The following is a 27,253-nucleotide window of genomic DNA, read 5'->3' on the forward strand; positions in this document are numbered from 1 at the left end:
TCTGTCTGTCTGCCTGTCTGTTTGTCTGCCTCTCTGTCTGTCTGCCTCTCTGTCTGCCTGTCTGTCTGTCTGTCTGCCTGCCTGTCTGTATGTCTGTCTGTCTGTCTGCCTCTCTGTCTGTCTGTCTGCCTGTCTGCCTCTCTGTCTGTCTGTCTGTCTGTCTGTCTGCCTCTGTCTGTCTGTCTGTCTGTCTGTCTGTCTGTCTGTCTGTCTGTCTGTCTGTCTGTCTGTCTGTCTGTCTGCCTCTCTGTCTGTCTGTCTGTCTGTCTGTCTGCCTGTCTGTCTGTCTGTCTGTCTGTCTGTCTGTCTGCCTCTGTCTGTCTCTCTGTCTGTCTCTATGTCTGTCTGTCTGTATGTCTGTCTGTCTCTCTGTCTCTCTGTCTGTCTGTCTGTCTCTCTGTCTGTCTGTCTGCCTCTCTGTCTGTATGTCTGTCTGTCTGTCTGTCTGTCTGTCTGTCTGTCTGTCTGTCTGTCTGTCTGTCTGTCTGTCTGTCTGTCTGTCTGTCTGTCTGTCTGTCTGCCCTGGCCCACCTGTTGTGTGTGTGTGTGTGTGGTTATGACTTAGTGACCCTGTATCTCTGGGTCAGCAGCTGTCTGACCAGTCTGTCACACTGGTGCTACTCTCCCCATTATAGTGAGCTAACCGGCCGTTCCATTAGCCTACATTACATGTTGACATGTGAGCCATTCAGCCTCAGATTCAGATTCAGAGTTTTATTTGCCACATGGAAACAATACAATCATAGAGTGTTTCATACAAAATCATAAATACCACACCATGGGCAATAGGGGTGGGGGGAAAAATCGATACGTAGTAGTATCGCGATACTTTGCGTGGCGATACTCTATCGATACAGGGACGCCAAGTATCGATATTTAATTATTCATAAAAAAAAAGATTTAAAAAAAATATTTTTTTTTGTATAAGGAAGTTGCATTGTTCATTTCAATACCTGTAATAGTACAGTAGTCCACATAGTAGTCCACAAGTTGGAATATGACTGTAATACAAACAGTTCAGTTTGTCAGGTACATGCAACACAGATTACAGTGTTTACATCTGTCTGCTTGAGAAAATACCATGTTCTGCAATAAAAATGATTGAAGTGAGATGAACAGACTGAACTTTATTTGATTAGATAAAGCATGTTGACAGTTTTACTTTGCAGTAAAAAAAAATAAAAAAATTGATAAAAGAAATTGATACAATATATCGCAATATTCGCGATATATCGAGTATCGCGATAGTATCGTATTGCGAGGTCTCTGGCGATTCCCACCCCTAATGGGCAACACGTGTAACACAGAGTGACAGCAGCAACACACCGGCTGCATGGAGCCAGAGCAGCACACCGTGCACAGTGGACACCCTGAGAATATATAAGGGGAGTAAACGGACAAGGACGAAGTAGGCTGAGCAAAGTATTGTTTTTGTTTTGTTTTGTTTTCTAAATATTTCTAAGTCCTGCGGTCAGTCTGTTGTGTGCCGAGGCTGGTGGACCACAGCTGTGAACCCAGCCGCCTGCCTGGCTCTCCCTCCCTCCTCTCTCCCTCTCCCTGCCTGGCTCTCCCTCCTCTCTCCCTCTCCCTGCCTGGCTCTCCCTCCTCTCTCCCTCCTCTCTCCCTCATCTCTCCCTCTCCCTGCCTGGCTCTCCCTCCTCTCTCCCTCCTCTCTCCCTGCCTGGCTCTCCCTCCTCTCTCCCTCCTCTCTCCCTCATCTCTCCCTCTCCCTGCCTGGCTCTCCCTCCTCTCTCCCTCCTCTCTCCCTGCCTGGCTCTCCCTCCTCTCTCCCTCTCCCTGCCTGGCTCTCCCTCCCCTCTCCCTCCCTCCTCTCTCTCTCCCTACCTGGCTCTCCCTCGCTCCTCTCTCCCTGCCTGGCTCTCCCTCTTCTCTCCCTCCTCTCTCCCTCATCTCTCCCTCATCTCTCCCTCCTCTCTCCCTGCCTGGCTCTCCCTCCTCTCTCCCTCATCTCTCCCTCCTCTCTCCCTGCCTGGCTCTCCCTCCTCTCTCCCTCCTCTCTCCCTCATCTCTCCCTCATCTCTCCCTCCTCTCTCCCTGCCTGGCTCTCCCTCCTCTCTCCCTCATCTCTCCCTCCTCTCTCCCTGCCTGGCTCTCCCTCCTCTCTCCCTCCTCTCTCCCTCATCTCTCCCTCCTCTCTCCCTCCTCTCTCCCTCATCTCTCCCTCCTCTCTCCCTGCCTGGCTCTCCCTCCTCTCTCCCTCCTCTCTCCCTGCCTGGCTCTCCCTCCTCTCTCCCTCCTCTCTCCCTCCTCTCTCCCTCCCGGAGAGAGACAGGAGAGAGACATGAGAGAGACATGAGAGAGACATGAGAGAGACAGGGAGAGAGACAGGAGACATCTGATCTGAGTTCAGCCTATATACCGTCTGCCTCAAACCACCAGGTAAGAACCGCTGACATCATACACAGAGGTGTGCCTACGAACAGGCCTGCTGGTGAACCAGTCAGTCAGATGGAAGAGAGAAATACGACGTCTCCAACACAAAGGCGCGGGACGTCTGTTTGAAGCCAGCAGGTCTACCGAGCAGCGTTTCCTCCGGGGGCTGGTGGCGGTGAGCTGGGGCAGCAGCGTGGCTACATGAGTAGAGCTCCGGATCGGAAGATCACCGGTTCGAGCCCCGGCCAAGGCCGTTGTCGGAGAGTGGTGTTGTTGTCCACCAGGGGGCGCTCTGTCCTCTGGACTAGTCAGTAACAATGCCCCTGTTACGGTGATAGGGACACTGTACAGCTGCAAGTGCCGTCCTTCGGATGAGACGCTAAACCGAGGTCCTGACTGAATTCGGTCGTTAAAGAACCCAGGACACCTATCGTAAAGAGGGGGTAGGGGGTTCCCCGACGTTCCTGGCCAAATTCCCAATCAGGTCTCTGACATCAAGGCCACTTAATCATCCCTTCCCCTTAATTGGCTGATATCAATCCCTGTCTCCTGATCCGTTCAGCCATTGTGTAGTAGTGTGATGTGTGCCGGGTGTCAGTATATAGCAGCCATTGAGCCTGCATAGCCCAAGGCTGGGTGCTACCAGTGGTGGTGAAGGAGGCCATTTCCACCCTACATTGTGAGGAGCGCTTTGAGTGTCTATGGGTCGCGACCCAAATTGGGGTCGCAGGTAGGTGACAGTGGGGTCGCGCATTGGCAAGTATGTTCTGGCAACATATCCTGGCTAACAATGCCTCGTTTTATAACCGTGTATTGATAACATAGTGCTGTAATTACATTTTCTAATAAATATGCACGATCAAATTCAACAACGTGTGCTTTTATTTTGATATTCCTTAATTCCACGTTGAAATTACACGATGTGGGGGGGTCCCCAAAAAAAATCCTAAATAAAATGGGGTCACGGTATGAGAAAAAAGTTTGAGAACCCCTGCTCTACCTGAACTGTATGCTGCTGAGTGGGTAGAGAACTATTTCACTCTGCCCAACGATACGGGTTTAACTCCCACTGGGCACACCCTGTGCTAAAAACAAAGGTATGCACTTATGGTCCTGCAACAAGTGCTTTGGATAAAAGTCTCCACCAAAATGGTAAACAAACAGTACTGTGTGTTTATGTTCAGCCGCCTGAAAAGACTGTGTGTGTGTGTGTAGTACGCTACTGTAATATGCAATACAAAATGTGGTTGTATGCTATAGGATCAGTTTTCGGAAATCTATTTGTGGTGCGTGGGTCTTTCTGATGTCAACCACAAATACATAAAAACGCCATACTCTGTGTAGGTAGGGGGTCGTGCGAATGCAACACAACAAAATAAATGTATCTTCGTGGAGCCCAAATGCTTGAACCATCTGTTAGGTATAGGTTGGTCATTATTATTGTATTTATGTACCTTATTATTATTATTATTATTATTATTATTATTATTATTATTATTATTATTATTATTATTATTATTATTATTATTATTATTATTGTATTTACATGTTAAACATCAGGTCAGGTTAGTACTTCTATGTTTAGTATAGCCTTATTTTGTTGTGCTGGTTGGTTTACCACGTGAGTTTTGATTGTGTCCTCCTGTGACACTTGGGTTATTTGTCATTGATTGATTATGGATTAGTGTTTTATTGTTGTCCTTTGCCTGCTTTGTTTGTCCTATTGTGTATACTCTTGTTTTGTTATCCCTTCCCTTGTGCCAATTTGTGTTTATGGGTTCCATTCGCCTTTATTTAAATAAATATCATTTACTTTGAAAACGTCTTATTCTTTCCTCCTGCCGGGACTTGTGCTACATGCACTTACTTACATGCACTTACTGAACGGGTTGGAGGTTCACAACAACCCGGTTCAGGTACAGTTATATTTTTAACAGATACATCTGTGATATATCTATATTAATTCATAAGTAACAACATATGTGACAGTGACACCATCCAGAGCTATACAAAGGGGCGACAGTAGGAGGTCTGGTAGTCGGAAGGTTCCCGGTTCGATTCCCGCTCCTCTATAGGGCCAGCGTGTCAATGTGTCCTTGAGCAAGCCACTTAACCCCTAACTGCTCCCGATGAGCAGGTTGGCACCTTGCATGCCGTCGGTGTGTGAATGTGTGAGTGAATGGGTCAAAATGTGAGGAACAAATTGTAAAGCGCTTTGGATAAAAGCTGTTATATAAATGCAGCCATTAATCATTTTTACCAAAGAGAGGTGAATTCACAAAAAGTTTTTTAAGTGAATCGAAAACAATGAATATATATATACAGTAGGGGTCATCATTACTTACCAGGCCTCCGCAGGTGTTGAGTGACGCGAAGGAGTCCGTGTGATTGACAACCCACCGGAGTAAGACAGAGCTGCTGCTCCTCGGAGACGCCGTGCCGCCAGACGGGATCAGCGCCCCCGTCTCCTCCTCCTCCTCTCTCCTCGATCACAAAGTTATCCGACAGAAATGAATGATCCCTTCTCAGACTTAAGTATAGGTTCCTTCCAAAGGCGGGCAGCGACAGCAATAGGGTCTCCTTCCCAGCGGCGGCGGGACCCCCCGGGAGGGGAGGGAGCGCGGTGCCGCGCGGGGGCGACGCACGGTGCCGCCGGCGGCCTGGTCCCGGCGGTGGAACAGGTGCGCGGCGTCCTGTCCTCCAAATAGCACCGTGGGGACGACCTCGTCTGTCTCGAACTCAGAGTCGGCTGTCGGGAAGGAGAGAGAGAGAGAGAGAGAGAGAGAGAGATGAGAGAGAGAGAGAGAGAGAGAGGAGAGAGAGAGAGAGAGAGAGAGAGAGAGAGAGAGAGAGAGAGAGAGAGAGAGAGAGAGAGAGAGAGAGAGAGAGAGGAGAGAGAGAGAGAGAGAGAGAGAGAGAGAGAGAGAGAGAGAGAGAGAGAGAGAGAGAGAGAGAGAGAGAGAGAGAGAGAGAGAGAGAGAGAGAGAGAGAGAGAGAGAGAGAGAGAGAGAGAGAGAGAGAGAGAGAGAGAGAGAGAGAGAGAGAGAGAGAGAGAGAGAGAGAGAGAGAGGAGAGAGAGAGAGAGAGAGAGAGAGAGAGAGAGAGAGAGAGAGAGAGAAGAGGAGAGAGAGAGAGAGAGAGAGAGAGAGAGAGAGAGAGAGAGAGAGAGAGAGAGAGAGAGAGAGAGAGAGAACTATATTCATTGATCCGAGGCGCGTTGTTCTTCCACGCTGTCCAAAATCAACCAGGCGCCCCACTTGACTCTGGCCGTGATGACTTGGCAAAGCATGCAGTGCATTCTGTTACTGATTATTATGCTCGAGGCGCATGAACGGGACTGATTGATTGATTGAAACTTTATTAACAGATTGCAGAATGGGTACAATACAGTACAGCTCAATACACACAATTGTTAAGGGGATGCAGACCAGAGAAAGACTTTCGTCTTGTTTACATCAGGGTCCCCCATTTTCAATTCATCATAAATATATGACATACATGACATAGCCTACAGATAGACAGTAGTAATACAACTCTAATTGGACTACTTGAGCTCACTGTTATAATAAAGAGGCTCAGAGCCAGAGTCAACAACAGAGATATTAGAAGTAGTAGCGTGCAAGACATTATTCAATTCAACAGCTACTACTCCTTTCTGTACAACTGCCAAATGCACTGGAGGAGGAAAGTGGAGCAAGGCGAACAAATGTATCACTCTTTGAGAAGTTGTTGGCAGCCAGTAGCCTGCCATGTCTTTGCGTTTGGGGGAAACATTTCCCTTATAGTTGACTTGGGACACAATTAGTGTTTTAAAACAAACGACTAAAAACGAGAAAACATGTACCGCAGGTGTAGAGCTATTAGTAGTCATATACGGTCTCTAGACATACATCTGATTAGCACCACACTCTCATTTGTATATTGTAATATACCCCGTTTAACCACCTGTGTATATATTGCTGTTGCACACTTTACCGTTACATGATGTGTGCACTCTGGTTGGATGGCAAACTTCTTTTTGTTGCACTGTACTTGTGCTGCTGTATAATGACAATACTACATTTGAATCTAATCTAAATTATTATTACAGTGTACTTACCAGTCATCGCCATCAGTCCAGAACAGAGCAGGGAGAGGGGGAGAAGGAGAAGGAGGTGAAGAGCATGGCTGTCATGCATGATGATGATGATAATAAACACTAACGGGCTGGCGGGCTGTGGGGACTGGAGGATGTGGTGCTGCCTGCTGCAGAGCCGGAGTGGACTGCGCTGCACTTCTGCAAACTTTGGGAACTTGGTCCCAACAACTCCTGCAAAGTGAATTTGAAGCTCTCGACACGCCCACTGCTGTGTGTGTGAGCCCGCCTCTCCGACAACGTGATTGGCTAGGCCACGTGTGCCAAGGGTTCCGCGCTGTCTAACTGGCCAAGCGGGGCCTGTCTGTCTGCCACTGTTGGGGGAGGGGGGGGGGCTGAAACCCTACACGTGGTTTCAAATAGAGATCGGAGCAGCAGAGATCATCACAGTTGCTTTGAAAGAATCCGCGCGTGCGTGCGTGCGTGTGTGTGCGTGTGTGCGCGTGTGTGCGTGAGTGTGTGTGCGTGTGTGTGTGTGTGTGTGTGTGTGCGTGTGTGTGCGTGTGTGTGCGTGTGTGTGTGTGTGCGTGTGTGTGTGTGTGTGTGTGTGCGTGTGGGTGTGTGTGTGTGTGTGTGTGTGTGTGTGTGTGTGTGTGCATGTGTGTGTGTGTGTGTGTGTGTGTGTGTGTGTGTGTGCGTGTGTCCAGGGGCTAATAGTCATGACAGACTATTGCAACAAAACAGATTGAGGAATAGCTTGCAACCAAATGTTTATTCAACACTACTAGTGTGTTTATTTGTTGTTTATAATCTACCTGATAAACTACTAGCACCTAGACCAAAAATCGGCAAAATGATTGCCAACTATGCTACAGACAGAGCCTCCTACAGAACTGAAATAATTGGAAATGGATTGATTTCAGACCAAGAGAACCCCCTAAGTGCCTTGATTAATATTCTCTGATTCATCCCAACTACAAAAGCGGTAAACCCTCACGGAAAAAAAACACATGGCTCTAATTCCACACGGCTAATGGCCCGTGATGTGTTTAACCCCTTCACTACCAAAGGGTGGTTAACCCTTTCACTGCCAAATGACAAAGGGTTAACCCTTTCACAACCACACTACAGAAGGTTAACCCTTTTTCACTACCACACTGCACCTTCTGTGGTGTGGCTGTGAAAGGGTTAACAGCTCTCACTGGCTGCAAATGGCCGGAAAATGCTTTTGAATTGGAAGAAAAAAGATGTGATATTAGAGCATCTGACCTCCAGCTCTGTTTCCCTCTTTGACCTCCAGCTCTGTTTCCCTCTTTGACCTCCAGCTCTGTTTCCCTCTTTGATAAGTTGGAATGAATTCCCCAGCATCTTACTAGTGTGGTGGGCTTCATCACGCAAACACACACGTGCTTTAAATCTCACATAGACAAACTTGTGTCAAAGCTGAAGCTTAAACTCTGCTTCTTTTTCAGAAACAGGTCCTGTTTTTCACTTAAAGTGAGAAGTCACCTGATCTCGACCACCTTCTTACCACTACTCGATTATGGTGACTTACTCTACATGTATGCACCTGATCAGTACCTTAGAAAGCTGGATACTGTGTACCATTCTGCCTTACGCTTTGTCACGGGATGTGGAAATCGAGTGCACCATTGCACCCTATATGCCATTGCAAGTTACCCATCTCTACAAATACGGCGATTTTCTCGATGGCTCTCTCTTGTGCACAAAGCTCTGCTTAAACTGGTTCCCTCGTACCTAAGTGTGCTTCTGTGCACAAATCAATATAAGTATGCCCTTCGTTCTCAAGCTGCTCTAACACTGGAAGTTCCCCATATGAGAACTGAATTGGGAAAAAGGGCTTTTAAATATGTTGCTCCTTCATCTTGGAACAAGATACAGGAGGACCTAAAATTGCCAGGACTGGTCACCCTCGGAGAATTCAAAGCCATTTTAAAATCCTACGAACTCAGTTCCCTCGGACAGTGCAACTGTGTTTGATAACTTGCCTGTTTGATAACTTGCCTGAAATTGGAGCTTGATGTAAATGTTTTATCTGTATTTTATTGTGATGTTCTTTTTTATGTTGAAACTTTCTGCTGCCTTGCTTGGCCAGATCGCTCTTGAAAAAGAGATTTTTTCAGATCTCAATGATGCTTATCTGGTTAAATAAAGGATTTGATTGATTGATTGATTGCTTAAAAATGTTGTGTGTGTGCGTACACGCACATGCAAGCAAGCACACACACACACACACACACACACACACACACACACACACACACACAGACACACACACACACACACACACACACACACACACACACACACACACACACACATATATATATACATACAAATACATACATACATACATAGCCTACATACATACTGTAGATAAATACAAACACACCACACACACACAGACAGACAGACACACACACACACACACACACACACACACACACACACACACACACACACACACACACACACACACACACACACACACACACACACACACACACACACACACACACACACACACACACACACATGAAAAACAAGATTACAAACATCACAAAACAAACTGGTCAGACTACTGCTTGACCTTACTCCTAAAACCCACCTCACCCCTGCCCACTTTGACAACCTAGGATGGCTTAGAGTAGATGACAGAGTACAGCAACTTGCAATGGACCTGGTCTACAAGATACACTACACCACTAAGGTACCCATGTACATGTCAAAATACTTCCCAAAGGTCAGTGAATACCACGATCACAACACCAGAGGGAGCTCCACAAATCATGTTCAACCCAGATTCGGCTCAAACAAGGGACTATTCGGCTCAAACAAGGGACTAAACACGTTTCGCAATTATGCCACATGACATCAATGTGGAATGCCCTACCCACAGCCGTAAAAAAAATGTGAATCCCTACCCACCTTCAAAACCGCTCTCAAAGAGCACCTACGGGAGGCTGCAATTCGAAACTGGCCCCTATAAATGTCTGAACCCCTCTCCCACCCACCCACCCCCTCCTAATGTACAGTTCCCTCCCCCTCGTATGTATATATTTACTGTTAGGATCTCTGTTTAACAGTACTGTATATGTGCATATCATGTATGTCATAAATGTCATGATTAGTTTAGATTAGATGATTAGATTAGATTTTTATATCTGTATATCTGTATGTTGTGTATGTCATAAATGTTATTATGAATTGCTCTGTCATTACATTGCTCTTGACTTTTTGTTTATAAATTCTTTCTTCATTATGATTGTCTGTATGACAGAGCTTGATATTGTGATTTGTTTGGAGGAAATGGAGAATACATGTTCAAAAATAAACTTTTTCATTCATTCATTCATTCAATTGAAAATGGGGGACCCTGATGTAAACAAGATGAAAGTCTTTATCTGGTCTGCATCCCCTTAACAATTGTGTGTATTGAGCCGTACTGTATTGTACCCATTCTGCAATCTGTTAATTAAAGTTTTAATCAATTCAATCAATCACACAATAAAAGCCAACCTGGACTTCTAAACTGAATAATATGTAACACACAATATCTAACACTACTATACTGTACTCGACATAACATTATCTCACATACAGTAAAGTCAGGAGCATGGAACACTACTGCCAACCTCATTGTCAGTTGAGAATATATCATGTGTTTGGTAAATGAGAGGTCTCTGAATATCTGACTACATTGACAATGGTCCCTCATTTATTTGTAATCCATGTGAATATAAATACATTGTTCAACACATCGTTCAAATGTGTCTTATTTACATACAGTAAGAGTTAACCCTGTGTCTTGCCCAAATGATGCAGAGCCTGCAGAATAATGAAAGACCCCCACCACCCCAACAACAGCCGGTTCAAGCTGCTGCGGTCAGGCAAGCGCCTACGCACACACACGCAGCAAGAACAGAGAGACTGAGGCTCAGCTTCTTCCCCCAGGCCATCAGAACACTGAACACTGAACTCTCCACACACAAGTACACATGAGCACACACACACACACAACACACATGCTGCATTCGCTCACACACAAATGGTCACTTTAAACACAATGGAAAGGAACAAGGAAAATAAAGGTCACTTTAAGGAAAGAACTGATGTGGTTCTTGTATAGTATAGTTCATGAATAGCAAGTATAGCATAAGGATATAGAGTAAAAACTGTACATTGTATAGTACATAGGACCCAGTGCCTTAATTCGTAGCTAAAAAAAAAAAAGCTAACATTGTATTGCATTATCTCAGGACTATTTCATCATGTCTATTTTATTACCTGTTTATTATGTCTATCTTATTATTTAGTATTATTGCACAATCAAAGTGGGCATGGCCACCTGCATTTCACTGTATGCCCTGGTATGTGTGACAAATAAACCTCTTGAATCTTGAATCTCGAAATGGCTCAGCCCCTGGAAAGGTCTAGTGGACTTATATCCACACATGCGCATGATTTTCTCTCTCTCTCTCTCTCTCTCTCTCTCTCTCTCTCTCGCTCTCTCTCTCTCTCTCTCTCTCTCTCTCTCTCTCTCTCTCTCTCTCTCTCTCTCCTCTATCAAATCAAACGTGTAATGTTTTTGTTTTAGTGAGTCACTATTTTGGTTCAAAATCAAATGTGTTCTGTTGTTGACCTTTTCATGAATGGTTTAGCAACACCAGTAATAAAAAAAAAACTTATAATCAGTCTCATATTGTGTTCTTCCTCTCCTGGCCTCAATGGGACCTGTGGTTATATTCACCAAAGGTTAAGAGGACCTTCCCTCTTTCCTTCAATGGCATCAGTATGTCAGGACTACAGGGTACAGTCTCTCCCTTCTATTTCCCTCTAACTTCTCTCTCTCTCCCTCTTCTCTCTTTCTCTCTCTCTATCTCTCTTCTCTCTTTCCCTCCCTCCCCACTCTCTCTCTCCCTTCTCTCTCTCTCACTTCTCTCTCTCTCCCTCTTCTCTCTTTCCCTCCCTCCCTCCCTCCCTCCCTCCCCACACGCTCTCTCTCCCTTCTATCTCTCTCCCTTCCATCTCTCCCTCTCTCCTCACTCTGTCTTTATTCCACTCAGGAACAGAGCCAGTATAATCCTCCATGACACCTATCTGAATGTGGGAGACATCCTGGCATGTGTGTCGCTATTTGGACTGGATCAAGGAAGTTAAAAAGGTATGTGTGTGTGTGTGTGTGTGTGTGTGTGTGTGTGTGTGTGTGTGTGTGTGTGTGTGTGTGTGTGTGTGTGTGTGTGTGTGTGTGTGCGTGTGTGTGTGCGTGTGTGTGTGTGTGCATGTGTGTGTGTGTGCGTGTGCGTGTGTGTGTGTGTGTGTGTGTACGTGTGTGTGTGTGTGTGTGTGTGTGTGTGTGTGAGCACGTCGAGCACGAGGGAATAATCCCTGTTTGATTTGTCGCTCTCCCTCAAGTTCCTCCTCTTCGGGAGCAGAGAGCCAGCAGCTGCAGATTACCACTTTAATGACCACTATATACAGTACGTGCAGGATTACCACTTTAATGATGACTATATGTAGCCGGTGTGATCTTGTCTGCGTTGTGTTTAGTCGATTCGACCCCTGTTAAGGGATCGCCCTGAGTGGGAGTTGAACCCCGGACGCCCGCGTTGCGGGCGGCATCACAGACCATTAAGCAAGAAGTGAATTCACTTCTTGCTTCCGGGTCTGGATGCCTCTGGGGAGTGAGTTTACTTGCAGTACCGCTTACCATCCACAGCCACGTCACTACTTGTACCCGTGACTGTGGATATACTGCGGTACCTCCGTTACATATATACATGCAGGATTACCACTTTAATGACCAATACAGTACGTGCAGGATTACCACTTTAATGACCACTATATACATGCAGGATTACCACTTTAATGACCACTATATACAGTACATGCAGGATTACCACTTTAATGACCACTATATACAGTGCATGCAGGATTACCACTTTAATGACCACTATATACAGTACATGCAGGATTACCACTTTAATGACCACTATATACATGCAGGATTACCACTTTAATGACCACTATATACAGTACATGCAGGATTACCACTTTAATGACCACTATATGTGCAGGATTACCACTTTAATGACCACTATATACATGCAGGATTACCACTTTAATGACCACTATATGTGCAGGATTACCACTTTAATTACCACTATATACAGTACATGCAGGATTACCACTTTAATGACCACTATATACAGTACATGCAGGATTACCACTTTAATGACCACTATATACAGTACATGCAGGATTACCACTTTAATGACCACTATATACATGCAGGATTACCACTTTAATGACCACTATATACCTGCAGGATTACCACTTTAATGACCACTATATACATGCAGGATTACCACTTTAATGACCACTATATACAGTACATGCAGGATTACCACTTTAATGACCACTATATACAGTACATGCAGGATTACCACTTTAATGACCACTATATACATGCAGGATTACCACTTTAATGACCACTATATACCTGCAGGATTACCACTTTAATGACCACTATATACATGCAGGATTACCACTTTAATGACCACTATATACATGCAGGATTACCACTTTAATGACCACTATATACCTGCAGGATTACCACTTTAATGACCACTATATACATGCAGGATTACCACTTTAATGACCACTATATACATGCAGGATTACCACTTTAATGACCACTATATACATGCAGGCCATTTGGCTTCACAGAGGCTCCTGTGTGACGGTCCAAGAGCCGACAGCTGACCTTATTGATTTAGAAATGACAGCTGAAGGTCAATTTAGTTGGAAACGAAATTGTCTTTGGACACCATTTCATGATGAGGGGGCTGCGCAGCGTCCCAGAGGCCTGACCAGCCTGGCTGGGACGTTGATCTCTGGTCAGCCATGTATCTTACACGTGGTCGTGACCCCAGGAGAGGCTGATCTCTGGTCAGCCATGTATCTTACATGTGGTCGTGACCCCAGGAGAGGCTGATCTCTAGTCAGCCATGTATCTTACACGTGGTCGTGACCCCAGGAGAGGCTGATCTCTGGTCAGCCATGTATCTTACACGTGGTCGTGACCCCAGGAGAGGCTGATCTCTGGTCAGCCATGTATCTTACATGTGGTCGTGACCCCAGGAGAGGCTGATCTCTAGTCAGCCATGTATCTTACACGTGGTCGTGACCCCAGGAGAGGCTGATCTCTGGTCAGCCATGTATCTTACACGTGGTCGTGACCCCAGGAGAGGCTGGTCTCTGGTCAGCCATGTATCTTACACGTAGTCATGACCCCAGGAGAGGCTGATCTCTGGTCAGCCATGTATCTTACACGTGGTCGTGATCCCAGGAGAGGCTGATCTCTGGTCAGCCATGTATCTTACACATTTCTCCCAGTGCCAGAAACCAGAGAAGTACATTTTTGTATCTTAAAAAAAAAATTATTGTAAAATGAAAAATCTAAGTTTAGACATAATGTTTGATGATATCATGATGGCATCACAGAATAGAGTTTTACTTCTCTGGTTTTTCGCAAAGTTGCGTTGCTAGGAAACAGCTCGGGCAGGTAATGTGGCTGGTGCTGCTGTGCTTACCTCAGAGAGAGAGAACGATTTAAATTCTCTATACAAACCTTCATTGAAAAATAATATCTCAGGTTACAAATGCAATATAAAGGTGCCGTTTGGGTTTGAAAGGAGTCGTCCTTTATTGATTCTGATGATCTTTGTGCAGTTACAAAATGTACAACTGTATTGATCCATTCATAGTTTGTGGCTGTATAGATCCCAAAAGGCATTCCGATAGTTTTGTTTATTCTTATTTGACAATTATTAAAAACACACACCTGTCTGACTCAAAGGACAAGGATAACTAAAATATGCTTGATCTGAAAAGTTGAGACAACACTAGCAGCTAAATTAACATATATATAATATATGTTATATATACATACATACATATGTTAATATACATACAAAATACATATGTAGTCTACATATGACATATAACATATTACAATTGTTGTTCTATCAGTTGTACCATTTTACAGGTGCTGTAGATCAAGATAATCAAGAATCAAGAGGTTTATTTGTCACGTATACATACCAGGGCATTCAGTGAAATGCGGATGGTCTTGCCCGCATTGATTGTGCAATATACAATCATAAAATAGGCATCGAAAAAATTAAATAGATAAGACACAAGATATGCATGGTAAAAAAAAGAAAACATGCTAGGTTCCTGAGAAACTGCCTGGTTCTTATATACACTACTATGCAATATACAATTTACAGTGTTAACTCTTAATGTATCTAAACTATACAGTACCTCCTTCTTTTAAAGTGTTTCTAAAGATGAACATTTTTAAAGTGACATTTTGTTTAAAGTGATTTTTTTTAGCGGTTGCCGCATGAGTGGTGTGTGTGTGTGTGTGTGTGTGTGTGTGTGTGTGTGTGTATGTGTGTGTGTGTGTGTGTGTGTGTGTGTGTGTGTGTGTGTGTGTGTGTGTGTGTGTGTGCGTGCGTGCGTGTGTGTGTGTGCTCATGTGTATTTGTGAGTGGAGAGTTCAGTGTTCAGTGTTCTGATGGCCTGGGGGAAGAAGCTAAGTCGGAGTCTCTCTGTTTTTGCTGTGTGTATACAGAGAGGCTTGCCTGACCGCAGCAGCTTAAACAGGCTGTTGTTGGGGTGGTGGGGGTCTTTCATAATTCTGCAGGCTCTGGATTTGCACCTCCTGTTATATAAGTCCTGCAGGGGTGGTAGTGCAATACCCGTAGTACGCTCAGCTGAGCGCACCACTCTCTGGAGTGCCTTCCTGTCCTGTGCCGTGCTGTTTCCAAACCAGGCAGTGATGTTTCCAGTTAGAATGCTCTCTACAGCCCCGGAGTAAAAGGAGTGGAGTATCTTCCCCGATACTCTGAACTTCCTTAGCTGTCTCAGGTGATAGAGGCGCTGTTTCGCCTTTTTCACCACAGAATCTATGTGTGTGACCATGTCAGGTCCTCTGTGATGTAACTCCCAGGTACTTGAAACTGCTCACCGTGTCCACGATAGCCCTGTTTATCCACAGTGGCGTGTGTGTCCCCTGCTGTATTCTCCTAAAATCCACGATCAGCTCTTTGGTTTTACCAATGTTCAGGAGTAGGCTGTTGTCCCGGCACCAGCGTGCCAGTTCATCAACCTCCTCCCGATAGGCCTTCTCATCATTGTTAGAGATCAGCCCCACCACCACTGTGTTGTCCGCAAACTTCACTATGGCGTTGGAGCTAAACCTGGCCACACAGTCATGTGTGTACAGTGAGTACAGCAGGGGGCTCAGAACGCAGCCCTGGGGGGACCCGATACTCAGGGTGATTTTGCTGGAGGTATGACCCCCCCCCACCCTGACCACCTGGGGCCTGTCACTTAGAAAGTCCAGGATCCAGGCGCTCATGGCGGAGCTCAGACCCAGATCGATCAGCTTGTCAACCAGTCTGGTGGGGACTATGCTGTTGAAAGCTGAACTATAGTCAATGAACAGAAAATTGAAAAGTTTATTAACAGCAATCTCACATAGCCCACATAGCTCCCCTTCTGACTGTCAAGGTGAGATAGTGTGTTGTGCAGTACTTGGGAGACAGCATTGTCAGTGGACCTGTTTGCCCTGTATGCAAACTGCAGTGGGTCCATGTTACTAGGGAGGGAGGCACAGATGTAATCCTTGACGAGCCTCTAAAAGCATTTCATGACCACAGAGGTGAGTGCCACCGGTCTGTAGTCATTCAGGCTTGTTGGAGAGGAGTTTTTTGGCACAGGGATTATGGTTGATGTCGTGAATTTATCTAAATAAAACAACTAAAAATGTACAAAATGATAAGACAAAATGCTGATTTGCAAGAAGGAGCAGGAAACACCATGTTGGTTGTAAGAGGTTGAGACAGTGACTCCCCCGACCAGGTGGCAAAGGTCATTAAGGTCATAAACGGACCCCTCCAGGCTATATTGAAATGGGCAGGAAGGAGGGATATGGACTTTAGCTAAAGAGGAATAAAAGCTTACTTGGAAATGACTCATTTCCCGCACCGGGCGAACCTATTTGGTAAGAGATAAAAGGGGAAACTAATTATCTTAGAAACAAGAAACCAACTGAAAATAACAGTTGAGATCAAAGGTCATATTGACACTAAGCTAAAGCAATTTCAGGTTACGACGGCAGCTGCTGAGTAAGGTACAGAGGTCAGAAAGGTGACACAGACTATTTGAGAATCTCCCATTTCACATCCAAGTAGAAATGCCACCAGTTAAAACAGTGCAATCAATAATGTACTAACAGGGAGCTGTCATACCAAATTACCTTTGATAATAGGTTTAGCAAGCCAGAAAAGTTGACAATAAGTGAACCGAATACAAAGACATCGTTTGTTAATTAATGTTAATACTGAACAAAATACTTAAGTGATCAAAATAGAGCTACAACCTAGATTACAGATTACTTTAGAATAGGAAAATACCCCCCATAGGATGAAACAATCAAATAAAGTTCGATTTCATTAGTAACATGGACATAACTCTTAAAACTATGAGGAAAACGGTAGTTACAATAAAGAATAAACTCTAGAATAATAAAGGATAAAAGAACCATGACATAGGACTCTTTATTGGTTATTCAGAGACCAAATATTCTATTTTCTGTTGAAAGACGTATATGCTATTATCTGTGAATCGAGAGCCAGTCTGTCTTCCCAATTTAGACTGTGTAAACATTGTGTCACAAGAACATGAGGATGTGTCACTCATTGAACGGATCCCCTAATAAGGTAATGACTAACTGCTAAAACAGCCCGGCAGATTCTATTTTGAAAATGGTGTGTCAGCATACCAGGCTGACGTGTCATGACGTGTCATCGAGCGAGGAGATCCTTTTGGCCAATGGAGAAGCCCGACCCCTGAGACACACGTCTTGGGGGAGTTCCTTCTTCTTCCCTATAAGCAGGGCTGATGGAGATGGACGAAAAAACGGAGCCTGAGGAGAGCGAGACACACACAGGGGAGAGAAGGATCCTGGAGAGAGACTGAGACACAGAAGGGACCTGGAGACTGGAGCGCTGAACCTCCACCGACGGAGAGAGACTCACCACCATGGAGACCTCGAGAGCCGAGCCGGACACTCACAGAGCTATGGACCCAGACGATGATAGACGATCGCCTCGCAGCAGGAGAGCCTGCCACCGAGGGTAGACGAAACAAAGCGCTCCCAAACCGCTGAAGATCCGAAAGCAAGGTTGCCTTGGCGACCACCACTAAGAGAGGACTCGTGTTTGCCATGGACAACCTGAGACAGAGAACACCACCTGAGAAGAAGGCTCTGATCGGCCCTAGCTGATCAGATCATGGACAGAACTGCCACACCAAAGAGACGATTAGATTGAAGTAAAGAGCTAGTACTTGTTTTGATTCATAAGCTGTGGTTTATTAAGAAATAGAAATAAACACCGCAGTTTGTTTGATTGTACCACCTCGTCAGCTTCTTTCCTTAATTGAACCGAACATCTGAAATACCAAACAATGCAGAGGAGAAGGGTAAAAGACTATACGATCACAGAACTTAGATATAGGTATAAATGAAGATAGAGATACTTCAATTTGGTGCCGAGACCCGTGCTGCATTCGACCAAAGCCGGTTGGAGACGACAAAAAGCTACTTCTGGAAAATGGACGAGAAATCCTCGCCCTCATCGAAGCCCTCTACGACTGAATAATCATCACCACTTCAGCCGAGGACAGCGAGCGGGAAGGTAAGTAATGATGGTGCGTTTAAAATTGGTGAAAGTCGAGCAGTCTCAAATTGGGGGGTTGCTATAGGTAAGAATGAATGATGTAATGGACCGGGATAATGTTGGTGTCGGAAGAAAACCGGGGTCCAGGGTTCACAACCTGGCTCTGGTCTCAGCCGCACACCAGCGCTGCACTTAGAAAGGTTAGGGGATGGAGGATGTTCGGTTAGAATGTCTATGATTGGTACAATGCCAGGTGTGGTAAGATTAGTCTGGGTAGGATCGATACTAATGTAATGAAGAAATGGGGCGCGATCCGAGTGAACGGTACGGAAGTGAGGTAAAAAGGGGAAGTGTTTATAAGCCACTATGGAGCTATAGATAAGGAATTGTTCAGGGAAACAATTGAAGGTCTGGGGATAAGTGACGTTTTTTGGTTGATGAACGGGTTAGATGAAGCGCTGTTCGGAGGAACAAGAGTACCATTGTGGATTTCGAGCCCTTCATCGAACAGTATTGTGACTACCAGTAAAGAGAGGATGTAGAGGTCTGTATTTGGTTCAACTCGCGCCGACCAGGAGGGTATTTTCATGCCAGTCCGCTTAGCGAAGCGTCTCTTTTAGACTCGGCGCGCAAGGCAGACGAACGTTGGAAGACGTTCCACGCGAATCTGTCTAGACGTGATCCGACATCATCTGCTTCAGATTCACCTTTTGATTGAATCTAAGAAGGTATCGACTCGTGGAGGAGAGAGAATCGGAGAAGTGGGGTTTGTGGTCAGAACGGTGAGGATTGGCGAGGCAGACCACCACTTAATGCCGTCAAGAGGCCTGCAAAGACTCTCCACAGAGTGACGATATGAAGATGGAAAGAGGGGTGGGGTATAGCGGGGTGAAAATATGTGTTCTTGGAAAATATGAAGCACTTTGAGAGAAGGAACTGCGCTTGTGATTAGAACATAGGAGAGTATTGTGTGTAATGGGCGAGGTAGGAAATGCGCTTAGAATGAATGTGGCCAGATGAATAGTATGCTTATGAATGGGACATTGTTTTGATAAATATATATGTTTGGATGAATGTGAGTTAGAAGCTATGAGTGAATGCCAATGTATTTTTTGTATTATTATGGAACACGGGTGACCAAAACGGCTGCGGAGAAACCGTAACTGTCCGTGGGAAGGGGCATTTATTTAGCTGCCGGCGTTAGCCGAGGACGACAGGACAAACGTATGGACGCTGTGTTACGATATCGAGTGAATTGAATGAATGGCAAGAGTGATGGGACTAAAATGATGTGTGAAGTTCGTTGAAATTTTTCAAATCGGTGGTGTTAAGGTCTAAATTTAATGTAGAAGCGATCAAAATGAACTGAGTTTTTGGAGCTGATGACGTCACTGGGAGCGTCTAGGCTTGGGGAGCGTTGGATTTAAAATACTGTGTATTTCGGCCAGTCGGGGCCAAACGGGCGAGCGTACTAGAATAAAGATAATGATATATGTTCTGTAAACTGGGGCTAAATAGGATTAAAGTTATGTTGCGGGGTATAACAGGGGTTGTGTAAACGTCGCGATGTGTTGTGCCGCTCGAATCAACAGGTTAATGGGTTGTTTAGGAGAAGTTGTGGTAGTGGCTAAGCTAAGCTAATGGAGCTAGCAGTACTGAGCTAACGAAGCTGAAAATGCTAAGCTACCTGTGCTAACAATATAGCATGATTGAACTCTCGGGGAATATCGCGTGTTGCTACTCTTGGTGGCTGGCACGAGACCTTAGAGAGGCGTGGACAGGGACTTCCGGTGTAGGGGGTTCTGGGGATTGTGGTTTTATTATTTGACGTCAAGTGGTTGTGCTGCGTGGTGACGCACTTGCGAGGGAGGGTGAGGGCGCCTCCTGCAGGACGTTGTGAATACTGTGGTGCAACTGTGCAATGGAGGTGATGAACGAACGTACCAGCGGGGGGCGGCGTTGCCTCTTTGATTGTTACACCTCTCCTTCACATGTAAATGGGGAGCAGTAGCGGTCATTTTGTGGTTATTATGGGTGTTGGTTTTTAAGTAGCGACCGTCTTTGGGAATTTGTAATTCTTTTTATCGGTTTTTCCAGTTGTTGATGACGAATGTATATACTTGTTTGGTTATCGATCTATATTTGTTGTGGGCCCGGTATAATGGCACTAGTGGGATAGAAATGTGTTAGATGTGTGGGTTTGTTTTGTGGCTTTTCTAGATATTGTTCCAATGTTAGGTGGCTGATGAGTGTCTGGTGTCTGGTGGTTGGGACATGTGGACGTTATGTGTCAGTCGGTGCATGTGCGCCACGGTCTGTCGGCGCTAGGGGGATGGACTATGAGCTTATGTTAAGGCAGTGGACATTGGAGGGCTGTAGGGGGCGATGTTGGTCAGGAATAGTTGAAGTGAAGGCAGCGGCGTTGTGTGATGGGTCTTGCGTGGACCCCCCCCCCCCTTCTCCTCCGTGTCTCTTCCTCCCTCTCTCCCTCCCTCCCTCCCTCCCTCCCTGCCTCCCTCCCTCCCTCCCTCCCTCCCTCCCTCCTTCCCTGCCTCCCTTCATCCCTCTCTCCCTCCCTGCCTCCTTCCCTGCCTCTCTCACTCTCCCCTCACTCTCCCCTGTCTCCCTGTCTCCCTCCCTCCTTCCCTGTCGCCCTCTCCTCTCCATCCCTCTCTCCCAGTTTGACTTTGTTGAAGTGACTGGTTCGCAAAGGAGGTTTTGTTCGAGATAGATTGCCTTTATGGTGAGGCTTGGAGTATTGGTTATATTAATGTAGTGTTTACTTTCTAAATTAGGATTACATAAGGGTAGATATTAGAAGCTCCATGCAGGCTCTGTTAGTCTGGTTGAAGTAGGGTTTAATTTAAGTTGAAGTTGGCAGCAGGTGAGGAAGATAGTGTTTAGAGCCCTGTGGGTTGGCTGGACCGGGCAATACGGTAGAGTCTGCTAATTAGGTATAGACAGGTTTTGTTATAGTTAATGTTGAATTGAGAGCCCCTCCCCCCCCTTCCTCCGTCCCTGTATCCCTCCCTCCCTTTTCTCTTCCCTCCGCCCCCCCTCTGTCTCTCCTTGTATTTCTCCCTGTGATTCTCCATCCCTTCCTTTCTCCACGTGTGCCCCCCCTCAATGGCTTGCCTGAGAATGGATTGTGGGGTATGCTGCAGGCCATTGCTGGGTTGAGTGTTGGACCCGTGTTGGGGTCCTTGGAAGCAGGTTTAGCTTTGCGGCATGTTGTGTGTTATTGGTGTGGATGTTTATTTGAGCTGCGTTGTTATTGTGTATGTGGAGTAGGTACCGGATGGGCGCTGGCCTGTTTAGGTGCAGGTGATGGTAGGATGAGTTGTGATATTCTTTGAGAAAAGGGGCTTGGGGTGTTTCCGTTCAGGTTCGAAACTGAAGGGAAAACGCTTTGGGCTGTGAGTTGACGGTTCTTTGTGTATTCAAGGGACTGGGAGGATATTGCAGTGGTATAGTGCGGGTGTCCATGAGTTTAATGACTTGAACAACTGAGCTATATGACGGTCAGGGTTTTAGTGATCTAAGTTGCTGAAAATGTATTGTTTTCCCTGATTGGTAGTAGGAAGCAGTGACAACACTAAGGTATTTTTTTAGTATTGTGAGGGGGAAGTGGTTGTGTGTAAGAATGGAAGTGTGTGTGTGAAGAGAAATGAAATTGATGTTGTATGAAAGGTGGGAAGCGAAAGTTAATATTACATTTAGTCAATACGCTAAGCGCATTTAAAGTATGAAATAAGATCAGAATGAACGGATTCATCAAAGCAAAATGAAATTGGAACGGATGAAGGACCAAGTTTACAAAGATTATTAGACAATTGATAGGAGGTTAATGATTATGTTTCCCAGAGAATCAGGTGAAAGGAACACACAGAGGATTGGAAACCTCCAGTTTTTCCTGTTGGAGGAACGGAAAAAGACAAGATAAGCTGTATCATTATATTCGAGCAGATCACACCAAATCTCTCTAAAAAAATTAGTATAGTGTTGCCCGACATTTCCAATGCATAACGAATAGTGGAAATAACAGGGAAATGCCACTGATGTTAAGTTGGATGTTTTTGCTTTCTTTCTGCGCAGGTGCTCGGCCGAACAGTTGGAGCTCTGACGATTTCGATAGCCAACTGGGGAAACGGCTATATAAGCCTTGGGTATAAGTATGAATGATAAGCCAGTTATCAATCCTTGTCTGCACAGTGAAAATTTGACAGTGTGAGTGTGTTAACTCAAGTAAGTAGAAATAGTTTTAGAGACGGAGAAACTTGTTTTTTCAAACGGTGATTGCAGGAGTGTTTGAAAGTGGAGTGAATGACGGTTACACAGGAAGTTCACCTTAGTGGAACATTGATAAGAAACTGAAGCGTTAGATGCAATAACAATAGAATAACAAAAACGAGAGTAAACAATCAGTCTGTTTCAATAACCCGTAGTATTAAAAAAAGAAAAGAAAAAAAAAAACAATATAGAAATGGCCCACGGTAGTTATGCCGTTGGTGGGAGAAAGCCGAGAGCCTCTGCAGACATTTCCCAGATAGACTTTTCCAGTGATGATAATCTGATTGATTGGAATAGGATGGACTTCTCTCATGTGACCAGTACGATAGAAGGACTTGAAATGTTGACTTTGGTTCCAATACAGGAGAGAGAACCAGTGACAACGGTATTACTCCAACCAGAACCAATCCATGCTGGGGTGTCCATTGCAGGCGACTGCAGTTTAACCAAGGGACAGAGAAAGAGACTGAGAAAAGCGGCGTTGTTACAGCAGTCCCACGGAGTCCACTCTGGCCGTATGGCTGGAACTGAGACCGACAGCAGGTATGGAACTATACACGAACAGTTTCTACAGCCCACCCGTTTCCCATGTCCAGTCGTCCCTCGAGACCAAAGCGGGGATGAGAGGCGTGGGCCGGTGACGAGGGGCCAGCCAGCGTGGGCCAGGGTGGAGGAAGAGGAGAGGATGACGTGCCTCTCTCCAGAAAGACAGAGAGCGTTTGTAGAAGCGTTCGAACGACATGAAAAGGTTCATCGAGACTTGAGGAAGACAGAGCGGGCGTTTGGTCAAGCCGCACACGAGATGCGGGGACTGGAGCAAGAACTGGCTGAAAAGAATGTACTGTTGAGTGGTACAGTTCGTGATGTCATGCTTCGGGCATCAGACCTAGGCCGCCGTGGTCAAGGAGTGCCCTGTGCTCCGTTGCCCGGACAGGGAACTGAGCTGCGACAGGGTGAACAGAACCGCAGGAGGGGTGAGTTTCCAGGCCCCTCCCAACGAGAAAAGGCCCGAGAAACGGCAGCAGAAAAGGACAGGTATGCCCCTCTCTCCACCAGGCAACAGGACATGCAACCAGAGGACAGGAGAGGGGTGGACCTGGCGGGAGCTGTGGGATGCCAGCCGAGAGACTGCTGGAGTCGTGGTAAACTGGGACCGCCTGGATGGCCGGCGTCGGCTGTGTGCTGGCATTGTGGGGAGATCGGCCATCTCGCTCGGTCATGTGACAAAGGGTGGCGGGCTCAGCAAGAGTCCAATAGAAAGCAAGAGTCCATCAGAAAACAGAGTTGCTGGACATGTGGAAAGTTGGGACATTTTCAGAGGGGGTGTAAAGAGGTTGTGTCTGCAAAGGCCATAGGTTGAATAAGAACGAAGCAGGTATGCACAAGCGAAGCTAATAGTGCTCGGGAAAATAGAGTTATTAATAAGTTAAAATGGGAAAAAGGACTGATTGGAATAAAAATAGAATAAAAAATATATAGAAGCGTTGGTACATTAGGTTATGAGTGGAAGCGACTAAAATGGATGTGCAACTAACAGGGAGAGATGAAATGACTGACAGATGCATGAGCCAATCGTACTAACAGTTAATTAATAGACCAATCATGGGTTTTCCTTGTTGCTACAGTGTGTCTGATCAACTCTTGCTGTGGCAGTGAGGAAAACGTGAGGGAGAATGGGATGGTGGACGATTTTTGGTATCTCCCACCTGTGCAGCCTGGCCCGGCTGCACAGATTGGAGAGAGAGAGAAAAATGGTCACCTCAATGCCTTTTGTGGTCATGTGGACTTGGGTCTAGATTAAACAGTTAATATTAGGTATTTAATATTAGACAGAGTTAAGAACAAAGGACTATTTATAGTAGTGATTACATACTTGATCCAAGGGTGGTCAAGGAGACTTAAAAAAAAAAAAAAAAAAAAAATTATTTCATTACTTATTTTATTTCTTTTTGGATTTTTAATTTTGCTGTCTTAGTTTTTGCGGGGGTATTTATGCCTCTAGATGATAGTTTGATTCTGTTGGATGGGTGTGTAGCATGAGGGCACTCACGATTTTTGTTTATTTGCAATTTTCTTTGTTTTTGTTTGACACTCTATTTTTTTTTAGGAACTGGCTGGCTGGGAGGGATCTCTCGCCGGTCAGGGATAGCAGGTGGTGGTGACACAGCGAGACTGGTAGGAAGTCTGATATAATGGGCTGGAAACTGAGAATGGACGGGAGCTGGTTCATGGTTTGTTTTCCGCTCATTAAGAGTCCAGATGTAGAATCTGGGGGGTTGTGTCACGTTTTGGGATATGGTAAGTGTTGGGGAAACGTGTTTCTCTGTCTATAGGTAAGCTCTGTAGGTTTTTGGTCGCCATTGGCCAAATAGTGTTCATGTAGGGTGCAGACATGTGAATTTGATGATTGACTTATGGGAGACTCTGCACCGGCTTGTTGAAGGCTGGCGGAGTATGTGGGATGTGTGTTTGAAGGGACTGTGGTTTGTTGCCATGCACATAGGTTCTGTTGGTGATTGGCCTCGTCTAGAGCTGACTGTCCGGACCGAGGAGGCTGTCTGGAAACGAGGTATTGATAGTGAAATAATGGTTATTCCACTTTCAAGGGTGGAGGTAGTATTGTGTTGAACTTGAGATATTTGATCTAGTAAAATAGTACAGCACAAAAACAAATGAGACAAAGGTGATTTGATTGAATGCTAACTTAAGAAGCCGTGAAAAATATAGATAATTCATTTGGAGAAAGATGTATTGTCAAAATGCAGAACAGTAACGATGTATCTGTGAGAAAAATGAGACCTTCCAATCCATTGTGTGTTTGTAAATAACAATCCAAAATGCAAAAAGGACAGAGGGAAAATCGTTTCCTTCTGTGGAAAATCGGAGCAGTACCAAAAACTGCATACAACAAAGAAGAGGCTGTGGTTAGCACAAAATAAAACAAGAAGAAAAACGGTCAAAACGAGTTAGCAGTAAAGACCTCAGGAGGTTGGAATAGGGATAAATGACAGGGAGGAAAGTGAAGAATAATTGAGGCCTCAGTGGTCTTTTCAAGGAGAAGAGATGATTTTTGTTTGCTTGTTTGAATCTCCCTCGATGTTTAGAGTGTTAATCTTTTATTGGTATGATGTATTAATCTTTTCTTGCAGTCAATTACACAAAATAGACATATTTGGTTAATTACACGGATAATGTATAGTCATAATTGAAATAAGCTGAGAATGGTACGATGTTCTTTTTGTATAAAGAAACGGACCTAGACTGGATGGCGTATTAATAACTGATACTGTGTATAACTGTGCAAGAAGAAAAGGTAGGTGAAATGATGACTTTTGTAACTAGGGTTGGTAGTTCGATTTGTGTAAATTTTGGATTTTTTTGAAATCTTTGAAAATATTAGCAAAAATGGAAATTATGGTTTTAACATGTTTAATTTAGAACATTGGTGCTATATAGTGGGTTATGAAACCCACTAAGGGTGGATTGTCGTGAATTTATCTAAATAAAACAACAAAAAATTTACAAAATGATAAGACAAAATGCTGATTTGCAAGAAGGAGCAGGAAACACCATGTTGGTTGTAAGAGGTTGAGACAGTGACTCCCCCGACCAGGTGGCAAAGGTCATTAAGGTCATAAACGGACCCCTCCAGGCTATATTGAAATGGGCAGGAAGGAGGGATATGGACTTTAGCTAAAGAGGAATAAAAGCTTACATGGAAATGACTCATTTCCCCCACCGGGCGAACATATTTGGTAAGAGATAAAAGGGGAAACTAATTATCTTAGAAACAAGAAACCAACTGAAAATAACAGTTGAGATCAAAGGTCATATTGACACTAAGCTAAAGCAATTTCAGGTTACGACGGCAGCTGCTGAGTAAGGTACAGAGGTCAGAAAGGTGACACAGACTATTTGAGAATCTCCCATTTCACATCCAAGTAGAAATGCCACCAGTTAAAACAGTGCAATCAATAATGTACTAACAGGGAGCTGTCATACCAAATTACCTTTGATAATAGGTTTAGCAAGCCAGAAAAGTTGACAATAAGTGAACCGAATACAAAGACATCGTTTGTTAATTAATGTTAATACTGAACAAAATACTTAAGTGATCAAAATAGAGCTACAACCTAGATTACAGATTACTTTAGAATAGGAAAATACCCCCCATAGGATGAAACAATCAAATAAAGTTCGATTTCATTAGTAACATGGACATAACTCTTAAAACTATGAGGAAAACGGTAGTTACAATAAAGAATAAACTCTAGAATAATAAAGGATAAAAGAACCATGGCATAGGACTCTTTATTGGTTATTCAGAGACCAAATATTCTATTTTCTGTTGAAAGACGTATATGCTATTATCTGTGAATCGAGAGCCAGTCTGTCTTCCCAATTTAGACTGTGTAAACATTGTGTCACAAGAACATGAGGATGTGTCACTCATTGAACGGATCCCCTAATAAGGTAATGACTAACTGCTAAAACAGCCCGGCAGATTCTATTGTGAAAATGGTGTGTCAGCATACCAGGCTGACGTGTCATGACGTGTCATCGAGCGAGGAGATCCTTTTGGCCAATGGAGAAGCCCGACCCCTGAGACACACGTCTTGGGGGAGTTCCTTCTTCTTCCCTATAAGCAGGGCTGATGGAGATGGATGAAAAAAACGGAGCCTGAGGAGAGCGAGACACACACAGGGGAGAGAAGGATCCT

The 27,253-nt window shown here is 44.9% G+C and overlaps 1 protein-coding gene across 1 annotated transcript in view; it reads right to left on the reverse strand.

The window, feature by feature from the left end:
* The window catches only part of adamts17 (ADAM metallopeptidase with thrombospondin type 1 motif, 17), a gene marked incomplete at both ends in the record, with an annotated part of 341,041 nt that extends 335,349 nt beyond the window's left edge, over window positions 1-5,692 (reverse strand). Inside the window, 3 exon segments of the mRNA XM_084308233.1 lie at window positions 4,740-4,794; window positions 4,796-5,122; window positions 5,652-5,692. Coding sequence (XP_084164359.1) covers window positions 4,740-4,794; window positions 4,796-5,122; window positions 5,652-5,692 — 423 coding nt within the window.
* Window positions 5,693-27,253: the final 21,561 nt, after the last annotated feature.

Source organism: Notolepis coatsorum, assembly GCF_963971535.1.
Source record: "Notolepis coatsorum genome assembly, chromosome: 2".
Taxonomy (NCBI): Eukaryota; Metazoa; Chordata; class Actinopteri; order Aulopiformes; family Paralepididae; genus Notolepis; species Notolepis coatsorum.